This window comes from Emys orbicularis, chromosome 2, assembly GCF_028017835.1.
Source record: "Emys orbicularis isolate rEmyOrb1 chromosome 2, rEmyOrb1.hap1, whole genome shotgun sequence".
NCBI classification, from domain to species: Eukaryota; Metazoa; Chordata; order Testudines; family Emydidae; genus Emys; species Emys orbicularis.
The window spans coordinates 208243823-208256432 of record NC_088684.1 but is presented as its reverse complement, the minus strand read 5'-3'; the positions used below and the strand labels follow the sequence as shown (position 1 = coordinate 208256432).

The 12610-nt window shown below is 41.5% G+C and overlaps 1 protein-coding gene across 2 annotated transcripts in view; it reads left to right on the top strand.

Annotated features, from left to right (window-relative positions):
• ITGA9 (integrin subunit alpha 9) overlaps positions 1-12610 on the top strand; it is a 305024-nt gene that overhangs the window by 183509 nt on the left and 108905 nt on the right. For both annotated transcript variants that reach the window (XM_065399121.1, XM_065399120.1), the window contains one exon: positions 2763-2913. In XM_065399121.1, the coding sequence (XP_065255193.1) occupies positions 2763-2913 (151 nt within the window). The remainder of the gene's footprint in view (positions 1-2762; positions 2914-12610) is intronic.

Sequence of the window (12610 nt, the reverse complement as noted above, 5' to 3'; positions counted from 1 at the left end):
TCACAAGTTCCCCAAACCAATTTGGGGAACTTGTGATATAACTATGGATACCAGATTCTAGAATCTTCTTTAGCTGCAGATGTGTGAAGCATAGAGTGTCTTTTCTCGTGTTAGTTTGTGTTACCACTTCAATACCATTTACCAAGAGAGCCTGTTCCTATAAGAAGCAACAAAGAGTCCTGTGGCACTTTATAGACTAACAGATGTTATTGGAGAAACTGCTTTTGTAGTTTTTTCTCCCTTGGTTTTCACATCTCAACTGCTAGAAGAGGGCCTCATCCTCCCTGATTGAACTGACCTCGTTATCTCCAGACTGATTCTGGCCTGCATATTTATACCTGCCTCTGGAAATTTCCACCACATTCGTCTGACGAAGTGGGTATTCACCCACGAAAGCTTATGCTCCAATATGTCTGTTAGTCTATAAGATGTCACAGATCCAGATTCAGATCCAGATTAACACAGCTACCCCTCTGACACTTGTTCCTATAAGCTCATCATGTGTGGAAATCAACTTGAGGTCAGCAGGTGGGCTCTGTGGACCTCAAGGTGGGCAGGTGGGCTCTGTGGACTACATTGAAAAGATTGGACAGAGGTAAGCTAAAGTCAGAAGTGAAGATGCAAAATCACATTAGATAAGCCCACACATTAGATAAGCCCACTCATGTAAATTAGTATTTTTCGAAGGTTTCCTTCTGAGTTGGGATTGAGTAAAGCAGAATGTATAAACATAAGACCCATGTAAGTCCCAGGCACAGTGGTTCCTTGGTAGAAATCCTAGTAGACTCCATAGGAGTTCTTATCATTTAAACTATTTTCAGTGTTGAAACGCTGCTTGGTCAGACAGCAGACTTCCCGACGATACCGTGTGTGTGTGCATGCTGCTGCAGGCGTTGGTGATACCTACCATGGTGTGGGTGCATGTTAAATTAATGGTAATTAAAGGATGTTTTTGACTTTGCTGCTTGCACCTCATCTGAAATTCCTTATTGGTGCTTTCCCCTGACATGCCACTAGAAGGCTCTTTTCTGAGCCACCACACAACTCCTTCCCAGTGACATCCTCCATCTTTTCCATGGTAACTAAAGGTATGGCTACACTATAGGGACTATAGCAGCATAGCTACAGTGCCATAGCTATGAAGGCATAATACTGTAGTCAGCGGCGTAATATCGCCTAGGCCCACAAGGCCTAGGCCTAGGATGGCAAATTTGCAGGGGCGGCAAATTTGAGCACCCACGGAGAAGATCCCCTCCCCGCCCCCCCCCCCCACTCCAGTTCGCCTCCGCCTCTTCCGCGAGCACGCCTCCGCGTCCTGTTTCTCTCCCCTCCCTCCCAGCGCTTGCGCCGCGAAACAGCTGTTTCGCGAGGGAGGGGGGAGGAGGGGAAACACGATGCACTGGGGGAAGAGGCGGGGCCAGGGCGGGGATTTGGGGAAGGGATTCAATAGGGGCAGGAAGGGGGCGGAGTTGGGGCGGGGACTTTGGGGAAGGGGTTGGAATATGGGGGCGGGGAAGGGGTTGGAATGAGGGCGGGGCCAGGGTGGGCGGGGCGACAATTATTTCAGGGCCTAGGGTCGGCAAAATCATTAATCTGCCACTGCCTATAGTGTGACAGCCTATGCTGATGGATGGGGTTTTTCTGTCGATGTAGGCACACCACCTCCCCAGCAACAGTAGCTAGGTTAATGGAAGCATTCTTTGATCGACTTAGCTGTCTCTATGCTGGGGTTAAATCAGCCTAGCTACATCACTCAAGGGTGTGGATGTTTCATACACCTGAGCCATGTAGCTATGTTGACCTACATTTTAAGAGTAGACCAGGCCTAAGTGGAACTGGATTCCTTTTACACTAATGATCAAATCCAGATTGGTTATGTTTAGGCTGCTTTGGCACCTCTGTTTATTTTCTAACTTACATTCATCATACAACCTTTTACTTCACTCCATTACCTCCATTTAACTCCTAGTACTATGTTTTTGGGTGTATTAACACTTCATCTTATGCTTATTTAGGAACTTTTCTGGTTCTAGACTGGCCACTGCCTAAATGTACTGCAAATACCTAGTGACGTGGTGTGTGGGTGTGAGAGAGAGAAAATAATGTGGGATAGATGTATTTGCTTTGTGTTAGCACCTAGGAGCCCCATATCCTGCTAGTTCTTTCTAAAACACAGACCAAAAAGACAATCCCTGCCCCAAAGAACTTCCAATCTGATTATTATTCAGTGGATGGTTATAACGTCTTAACGTTCCTTTTCAGCATATAGTTGATTTCTAGATGTTGACTAGCCCTCTTTGGTTTTGTCCTTTTCACCAGAGGAGTTCAAAGTAAGAGGATTTTCAGAAAGTTACTATAATGTTAAAATAACTTTCCATTTTTAGGAAACAAAATAGAAGAGCATTTATCTTTGAATATTACTATAACAATACTTAGCCCCTATGTAGCGCTTTATTGTCAAAGCACTGTATAAGCCATAACTATTTAATCCTCACAATAGCTCTGTGATGGTACAGTAGGTTAAAATAAGTATCTCAGTTTTACAAAGAGGGGTTAAGTAACTTGCCTAGGGTCAGCAAGATAGCCCGTGTCAGAGCAAAGATTAGAATTCAGACATTACTGGCACCCAGTCCTATACTGGTACCATTATGTGCACATCTCACATGTGATATGCATTTTAATATTGATTTTGGTCTCATAAACAATTGAAGGTGGAAGGAAGAAAGAAAGGCACTAACTTGTGTTCTCACTTCTGATTACAGTGTTGATGAGAAAACCCCCTATCTGGCATTGGGAGCAGTAAAGAACATTTCACTTAATATCTCCATCTCTAACATTGGGGACGATGCCTATGATACCAACGTGTTCTTCAACTTTTCCAGGGAGCTCTTCTTTATCAAAATGTGGCAAAAGGTAAGAAAGGACAATCTCCCTGAGGACAGGATTTATAATGTTACTGCTAACATACCTAATGGATCTGGGGACAAATTGGGACCCACTGTTAAATACCCACATCTCCAAGGAACTCTAAGAGGTTGTACCCGCTTATCTTAGATCTTTACTTAAGCTATTTGTTTTGTGAGTTTAATCGGTGTTGATAATGGACTTTGTATTTCTACACATCATATCGGACTGATGTGTTGCTGGTGCTGAGATGGCTATGGGAATGAAAAAGAAAGGTGGTTGTTTAGAAAGAGGTTGGTTGTTTTAGAATTCACAGTAGAATGTATGGGATTGAAAAACAAAAAGAGTCTGAGTTTTGATTTCTTCATGTTTAGATTTACGCCTTTTTCTCATGGGCATAATTTGATGTAGGAACTAAGTTCTTTAAAAATCATCATTTAAATCATCTTTTAACATAGAGGTGTGCCAGAGATGGTTCTGAATGGAAGTAACACATGTTAAAGAAATTGTGAAGAGCAGAGACTGTAAAATATAAGGGGAATTTTTATTATTTACTTTTATACCAAATGACTTTCACAATTGTTCCCTCTTTGCTGAAGCTCTGCTATTGCTTATTGGTCACGTCAATTGGTCACGCTGAGCTAACATAGAGAAGTTAAAAGCTACAGCACAGGTGGGGCAAAAATATATGGGTGAAATCCTGGCCCCATTGAAGTCTTGGGGCCAGGATTTCACCCATATATTTTAAAGACAGATAGTTTTTGGTTATAAGGAAAACTCTTCCACTCTAGGGTGGGAAGGTGGGGAAACACTTCTAATGGACAGGATTTCTCTTAGCCTTCAGTTTTGAGCATTATATTCCATTTCAGTTACTTTTACAAACTTCAGAGCAAGAGTTCTGTATTGTAATGCTCCACATCAGACAACGTACATTACATGTATGCTGTAGCTCTTTGTCTAAACAAACAGAAATGACAGCTGCCAGTACACACTGTGATGTTAACGGGAGTTTTACATGTAGATTTCTAGGGATTGTCCATTGGAGTGTTTCCATTGACTTCAGTGGGAACAGGACCAGGACTCAATAGATGTGCTTTGAACAGTTATATAGTTTCGTTCTGTAGCTAGGGTTGAATGTCTTTTACACATCAAATAATTAGACTACTAGAGGCACCTCATTTGTTCCTTTTGGCAAGTACTGTCTGGGAACAAGCTAAAGATGATACTCTGTTGCCATCAATGATCTAGCTTGCACCCATGTCTTACGCAGGCCGGAGGTAGATGTGAGGAAGCAATTTCTGGAAGCAAATGAGAGATTGCTTTAAGGTTTACCTCACTCTTTAGTGAATCTTTCTAATATAAATTAGCAATTGTTAAGAAAATGTGCACCACAGATCAAGTGAGCATATAGTTTTACATTTTCAAAATCCCTTTGCTATACTGGTTGCCGTGTAACCTCTGCTCTTTTTTTTGATGCGCCTACAGTTCGTTCTCTCTCTCTCTCTCTCTCTCTCTCTCTCTCTCTCTTTAAACAACTAACTACTTTGTAGAGTCTCATTTAAAAATGATAGAGTGACAGGAGTGCTGTTGTGCAGTTTTACTCTACAACAGTCTCTTTCACTCAACTCACTCATGAGCATAAAATACTCTGCATTTGGCCTCATAGTTTATCCAGATGGGAACTGGATTATAGCTGTGCAGAGACTGCATCAGTACCAATGTTACTTACTCACTTACCTCTGTGGATAGAATTTGTCTGAAATATTCTTAATCACAAATTCCATGGTCCACTCCCATCTTCTGACATCTATACTCAGTACACATTGTAATACTTTAAAAAAAAATACATATTTTGTTCCTGGTTGAAAATTGCCCAGGCAAAAATCCAGACATAAAATACCAAATAAAAATGATGACTCACAAGAATCCCCCTAGTGGAGCCGTTTTTGAGTGAAAGAATCTATTGTTGCACAGAAACTTTTAGCAACAACTGCCGTTTAATGAATATCACCCAAGTGGAGAGGGACCAACTCCATGATATTCTTTCTCAGCAGAGGGGAACTTTAGGGTAAAAAACACATGGCTAGCATGATGGGCTTTAATAATCTTCCTCTGGTATTCTTCTTGATGTACTGTTAAGTGTCTCTCCGGTTTGTTTTCAATGTGTCTCCAGAGTAATGCCTCATAGATTTAAATACAATGAACTTGCATATGGTGGTTATAACTACAAGTGAGAGGACAATAGTTTGAGACTTTAAAACAGCCGCCATCTTAGACAAAACAAAATTGGTGTATAAGGGACATTGAGACAGAATGCCTAAGATTATGGCTTAAGGAAAATGTTGGCCTAACTCCGTAATTATTAAAGTAACATTTACTTAAACAAATGTGTTATTGTTGCTGCCTTTTTTTTGTGTGGAAGCTGAGCATGTATGAACTATGACAGTGACATTACTTGGCGGAGCTACTGTTGCTTCTCATGGTGTGAAAAAGGGTACACTGACTGATATTGAAAAGACCTCATTTATTCCCCTGTTTGTTTTTTCCTTTTTGCTCGACAGCCAGTTGTCCTCCGTGCCATGGATGAAAGCCCAAAGTTTTCTTTCCGTAGCTTCTGACAGTCAGCCCTTTTAAATGGGAGACACATTAAGCAGAGGCTACTATAAGGGGTTGGCTTTTCAAGCCTGTACACTTACTTATTATTTTACTGTATCTCGAACCCGTTGCTTCTCACCATTATTAAACAGACTCAACACTGTGTGTCAGCATTGCTGATCACTTGACACACCCTTTTTTTAAAATATGGAAAATGTTCAAACATAGACCGTAGTCACAGTATGCAAAACAAATAAAATAAAAATATAAAGTTACATAGATATTATATAACTGCTAATAACAGATTTTTTAATATATTTTATATATATTTTTTTATATTTGATTTAACAGAATTTTTTAAAATTCGTCTCTATATCACTCCCTGTTAAGGTTGTCTGATCCTTCTCATGATAAAACCCTGGTTTCAGTTGCTTATAGCTTTGCTAAATTTTAACCATTTGGGCTGAAATTTTTCATTCTAGTTATCTGTCTCAAACTGAATATTGTAGGAAAATTTCAGCCAAAAGGGTTCAGCCATCTAATCTGGGACATGGGCTCACCACCTCTAGGCTGAGTTACATTGGCAAGACATTGCCCATGTGAACCTGTTCTGAGGATAATTAGGACATCAGTCTCCAGGGCTTTTAAAATGAAACTTTGCAATTCTGAATTTTTAAACTGGAAGGTTCAATGAAGGTGTTTTTGGTTGGTTGGTTTTTTATTTATTTTTGTCTGTGTTTTGAAGTTTGACATAAAATGCAGGTTTCAGAGGAACCCCCCCCCCACCAGCCCAGCTGCCTCTGGTGACGTGCATCCCCAGGACGTGGGGTGCAGTGTGCTCCAGCGCCCCCTGGGGATCCCTTATCTCCGCCCCTATGGCAGCCCAGGAGGCAGGGATAAGGGATCCCTGGGAGGCAGAGGGGAAGTTGGGGGCTGGCTCCCACTCACCGCCCTCACAGTGCATGCTGTCTGGGTGCCTCTGCGCACACAGCCCCAGGGGAGGGCAGGGGAGCCCAGGAGCAAGGGACAGAGAGCAGAGCAGGAACAAGCAGCTGCCCTGTAGGGAAGGGGAGCGGCAGAGCTCCCCGCTCAGCACAGCCAGAGGAGGGATGATTCCCAACATGCTGGCAACTGGGAGCTGCCCTCACACCTCTCAGGTTTGCTCCCTGCTCTGAGCAAGCTCTACACAGCAGCGAGGAGGAGCCGGAGCATTTGGCCAGGCAGTAACGGTGCTTCCAGTCACTGTGCTGGCTGCCTGCAGAATGGCTCCTCTGTCAGGAGCTCTGGGATACAACTGCAGGACTTCTGGGACCCAAGTGCACACTTGGAGCCATGTGCACACAGGAAAGCAGTAGGGCTGGACCCCTTCAGCTCTGCAGCGTCCTAAGACACTAGGTCTGAGCCCTAGGTTAGCACAATTGGTATGTGGATGCAAGGGGCATTAGAGTTGAGCTTAGGCACAAGCCCGGGCTTACATTGCTGTGTAGACATACACTATGAGGCAGACACCTGGCATGTAAGATTTCAGTCCAAACAATTAAAGTTTGGCTAAGTTATAAGCAACTGAAAACTGGGTCTTATAATGAGAAAAGGCAGGCAACCTTAATAATAGTTGGAGCTTCCAACCCCACCTATACTGAAATTTCAGAGGCAAGCGATCATTTAGCGATAGCCCATTCGAAAACAGGAAATTATCACTCATGATAATACCTAATGTATTTATAGCACCTTTTATCCAGGATCTCAAGGTTATACATAAGGATATTATTGTTTATACAATCCCACAAGGATGCATAGCATGGCCCTTCATAGGTAAATAACTCTCCTGCCCCAAGGTGTTCACTCTCTAAGGATTAGATTGAAGTTTTTGCTCCTAAATCCTGAGTAAGGTGTGAAGGGCAGCTGTGATCACCCAGAGAGACCTGTGCAATGGAATAGTGACTCATGCTTATTATTCATTTTCATTATGGTGGCACCTGTAGGCCTTACCTTGTGCTGGGCAGTGCACATGCACAATAAGAGACAGCTCCTGTCTGGAAGAATTACAATCTAAATAGACAACACATAGGGTGGGTGAAAGGAAGCATGATTATCCCCATTTTATAGATGGGGAAGTGAGGCACAGAGATTAAGTGACTTGCTCAAGGTCACACATGATATCTATGGCAGTACCGTGGGAATTTAACTCAGATCTCCTGAGTCCTACTCCAGTGCCTTGACCACAAGACTAACCTCTTTCCTCCAAGTGTGTGGAAGCACATTAACTCATTAAACCTCACACCACCCCTGTGTGAAAGTTATTTTACAGATGGGAGAACTGAGGCCCAGAAGGGTTAAAGAGCTTGTTCAAAGCTACCCTAATGTGTAAGAGGTAGAACAAGGAATAGAACTCCGGAATCCTGGCTCTCTGATGCATGAGACAATACAGCTTTACAGCTGTGTACGGGTGTGAGAGAGCATGTTTTCACATTGATGAATAAATCATATATATTAAAATGCATCAACTGATGAAATGATTCAGTGTGAGGATTAAACTTGTTGTCTTCATAAAAAAAAAAATCTCACCTCTTGATTAAGAATGGTATTTGTTACTGTTTTTGACAAAGAAATTTCTTTGACCCCTTTTCTCTGTCACTTCAGATCATGAACTAAACTTCCATTTTCATAAAACTAAAAGTAGGGAATTAGAAGATCTATAGTTTATTATCCAGTGCTCTTAATTATGTTTCAGAGAAAACGTTATTATTCAGAGGTTGAAAAATCCCCTTAACAGTGATGATCAGAAAGCTTTTGCTGGCACATATGTGTATGGGACAGAACACTGAACCATCAATTTCTGCATAATTTAACTTTCATGTAACTGATGCAGTGTGCTCCTTGAATCTGTCCACAAGAGGAGAATGACATTTGCTGACGATGGTTGTCAGCAGCAAGCATTTCCCTAACCATTCCTCAGCTGGTGTTGAAAACGTTTAGCTGCTGATGTAGACAAGATAAAAATGTTTTCAACAATGGTACAGTAAGAGTGACAGAATCTGGAGGCACCATGCCATACTTTCTCTAGCAGTGTTGGAAACGCACTCAAAAGTAGTAATAATAATAATAATGCTTCATTCTTACATAGCACCCTCAGATCTCAGTGTTTTAATGAGAGGTAGGAATCTAGGCACCTAAACTGTTTGCAACACTAGATGTGGGGAGAAGAGGTTGGGGAAGCCCATTGCTGACAATCATTTCCCACTATGGGTCATTTCTTCATTTTAGGCAGACCCCATGAGGCCATAATCAGCCACCTCTAATGCCTCTGTTGCTTCTCATAGTTTTCCCAAGCAACAGCTGAGTGAAATTAACAAGCCTCGGTCCTAGAGCAGAGCGAATACATTGTGAATCATGTATTTGAGAAGTTTAGCCTGTTTTTTCCACAAGAAGGCCATGATTTCTTCATTATTCATATTCATTTAGTGAACAGGTTTCTAATTTTTTTACACTGATTGTGAATATTCTAAATTCAAGCCATGTTTCTTAGTTCTGATTGGTCAGATAAGTTACATGATATTGTTTCTGTTCCCTGGTTAGCTGAGAGCCCAAACATTTCTGATGTGAACACTGAAATTCTCTCTCTATGAACATTAGTGGCAGTAAATTTGATTTCTCCCAGGTGTATGGAATGAGAACACAAAAGGGGAGCAGAGATTGGTAAATCAAATTATTTCAGTATTGGTGGAAATGTTCTTGTGTTAATTTCCTAGGTTTACTCTGATCTGTTTCATGGCCGCTATTCACACTATGTAGGCAGCAGTTAAATTGACAGGAATCAGGTCAATTCCACTTTGCTGCTATTTGGGAAAAACTCTGAGCAGCAAAAGCAGGGAATGAGAGCTATTCAGGAGGGAGGAGGGCATAAGAAGGGGAGACTGGGATAAAGGAATGTGGGGGAGTAATCTGGAGCGAGGGAAAGAGAGAAATCCTTTTCCTTAGCAGTAGCCAGAGAGCAGTTCTGGGGGCTTCAAATTTATCATTCACTTATTAGCCAGAGGCTGAAATGAAAGTAGACTATCTGTTGCTTAAAGACACAACTGTTGGTTATCAAATGCAAATCTCCAGTTTGTTATCAAACTTTAAACAACCAGTAGGGTGTCCAGATGTCCCGATTTTATAGGGACAGTCCCGATATTTGGGGCTTTCTTATATAGGTGCCTATTACTCCCCACCCCCTGTCTCGATTTTTCACACTTGCTGTCTGGTCACCCTAACCACCAGGCACAGGCACCGACTTTCACTTTTTCTGGGTGGGTGCTCCACCCCCACTCCGCCCCCTCTCCTAGTGCACCCCGCCCTCGTTCTGCCTCTTCCTTCCCCCACTCCACCCCTCCCCCTAGCGCCTTCCGCCTGCCAAACAGCTGATCAGCGGGTGGCTGGCACCCAATTTTTTCCGTGGGTGTTCCAGCCCCAGAGCACCCACGGAGTTGGCGCCTGTGCCACCAGGTTTAATTCTGCAAATTATTTTCTTTTAAACCACCACTTCTCATTTGCATCTGATTTTTAGTTAACTTCACCCCAAATGTATACAAATAGTAGATCTCTGCCATTAGAAAAGCTCTCTGTAGTCCCGATTCTACGTATCCTCTTAAAAACAATTTAATAAATGTCCAATGTAAAGTTTTGTTACTTTTTATATCTGAGTTTAACTTGAAATTTAAACCCCACCTAACTGGGGTTTAAGTAGGGCATAGGCTATCTACTGGCCCCCTACACAGAGGTGAATTTCACCTATATATATTTTTTCCCATTACTTTTAGAAAAATGTTTTCCTCCCATTGGCCAGTGCTGACATGTAACATTGAATCCAGTGCATATCCACTGAAGAGAGTAGTTCTCAATGTATTATAAGCTCATTACACTTGATCACAGTTGTTTTTACATAGTCAGTCCTCCAGAGGACAGATCATTCTGCCCTGTCTTTGTGGGGAGCAATTTACTCCTATTTCTTCTAATTCTTTTTCTTGCATTGATTAAACAATGTTTTTCTAGGTCTCTTCTCCCAGTACCCCATTCATTAAGTGCCTTGTAAACAGCATAAGTTCAGTATGGGCAGTTTAGATGGCTTTAAGGTTATACATTTCATGGGTCTTCAAATATCATAATAGGCCTGTAAAGACACAGAAATGGTTAAAGTGAGAGGAAGAGGATCAACTAAGATCATTACAGCTTTTTCTTTTGTGAGCAAATATACATTTATTTCGCAAAATGCTTAAGTAATATCTCCTCCCCCCCACCAACTTAAATTCCTGGTTCTACTCTTAGCTAGCACTGCTTTTAACACTGAGGTTTAGCAATAATATAATAGCATTCAGAGTGACAAACCTTTTGGAACAAAACATGTCCCCTGTCTCTTTTAGGAGTGCGGTTTAAATACCAAATTAAACCCAGCTTAATGACCTTTCTAGAGGCCATTAAGGAACAGTCAGCTTTAAATGGCTTATTCTTTATAGCACCAGGCAGTTGGTTCTTCGCTTGTTTTACTTGTAACTTGAATCTAGAAGTTTATCAGCCTTTGCTCCAAAAGGTCAGTTCCGTTCTCTTAGGAGTTTCTTTTGCTCACTTTTAAGACAGGCGGCTCAAGATGGTGCCAGGAGATAAATGGCATCCTGAACCGAAATTCCAATAGGATTGTAACCTTATATTTGTTTAAGTGGTGCTTGCCCTGTGGCACTTTGTATATCACTGCTCTATGGCAGGAACTGATGGTAATTGTTTGCTTTCATCTACTTGCTCAAATATCTCCTGTGGTGTTAATAGGATCTATAAATAAAACTGAATCCCACTCGTTTAATTTTTTTTATTAACATAGGGCATGCTCCCACAGTCCTTTTGCAAGCAAAACTCCGAAGTCAATGGGTGTTTTGTCTGCATAAGGGCTGAAGGACCAGGGTAAACACCATGTAAAGATGTTCTGAATATTGCAAAGAGCTTTCAGAAATATATAGATTCATAGAGTTTAAGGTGAGAAGGAAAAATTAGATCATCTAGTCTGACTTCTTTTATATCACTAGCCCTTAACGTTCACCCAGTTACCTGTATTGAGTACAAAAGTGAGCTTTTAGGTGCAAGTTGAAAAAGCAGGGGCTAGTGTTATTCAGAATACTGTAAATGATTTGCTTTCCTTTGTTTTATTCCGGTGCACCAGGGCATTGATGATGCTGTCTTGAACTTCCTGACTAGTGCCAGTGTGAGAAAAACTTCACTATGCTTGGCTCCAGAATGTTTGTTTCTTTCTCCCTCCTCTGTTCTGTGTTACTCAGACTCTCCTCCCTTCCTTTGAGAGTAAAATGAAATGCTCTCAAAGGTGCCTTAATTTTTCTTGGAAATTAAGTAATGCACAACTCTTTTCTCTCCCTCCCCGTCCCTCTGCAGTAACCTTTCACCTTCAGAAGGGGTTCAAACAGGGTCCAGGTAAATTCATGTTATCAGAGCTAGGTATGCTTCTCTCTGACACAAAGGAGGTTTCCGACAGGCTGACAACACTGCATAAGGCTGGTAATCTGTTCTTTCAGTACAGAAAAGAGCAGGAGCACGAGAAAACACTTCTTGTGACATTTCATAATGCATGGAGGAGCGAAGCATAGAGATGAAAGTTTCAAAACATAACTCCATTCAAATGGGGTGTTAGGTTGGTTGTTTTTTTTCCAGTGCATGATTCTGAATTGATAGTTGTGAGTAAGCAACATTCCTCTCATAGTAATGTCAACAGACCCATAACAACCAAGCTGTGTGAAGTTTTAAACCAGGCTGATTCCTGGTCCACAGAAGTTTTGCAGAGCAACCTTACTGTGGGAGGAGTGCAGGAAACTGTATGAATTTGACTACAACCATCTGCAGAATAGTAATTGAATAATTTCCACTTAGCAGCGGGAAAAGAGAGCCTGCGCTACAAAGCTCTTACATAAAACAAGGCAGCACCTCTTAAAAATAAAGCCTTACAAGTGAACTGCTAAGCTTTTATTTAAAAAAAATCAAACCTGTTTCAAGATACCAATTCAATAAGTAATGGATTATATATTTAGACTTCAACATTACCATTAGTTTATGCAGTTTTCATTACATACTATGC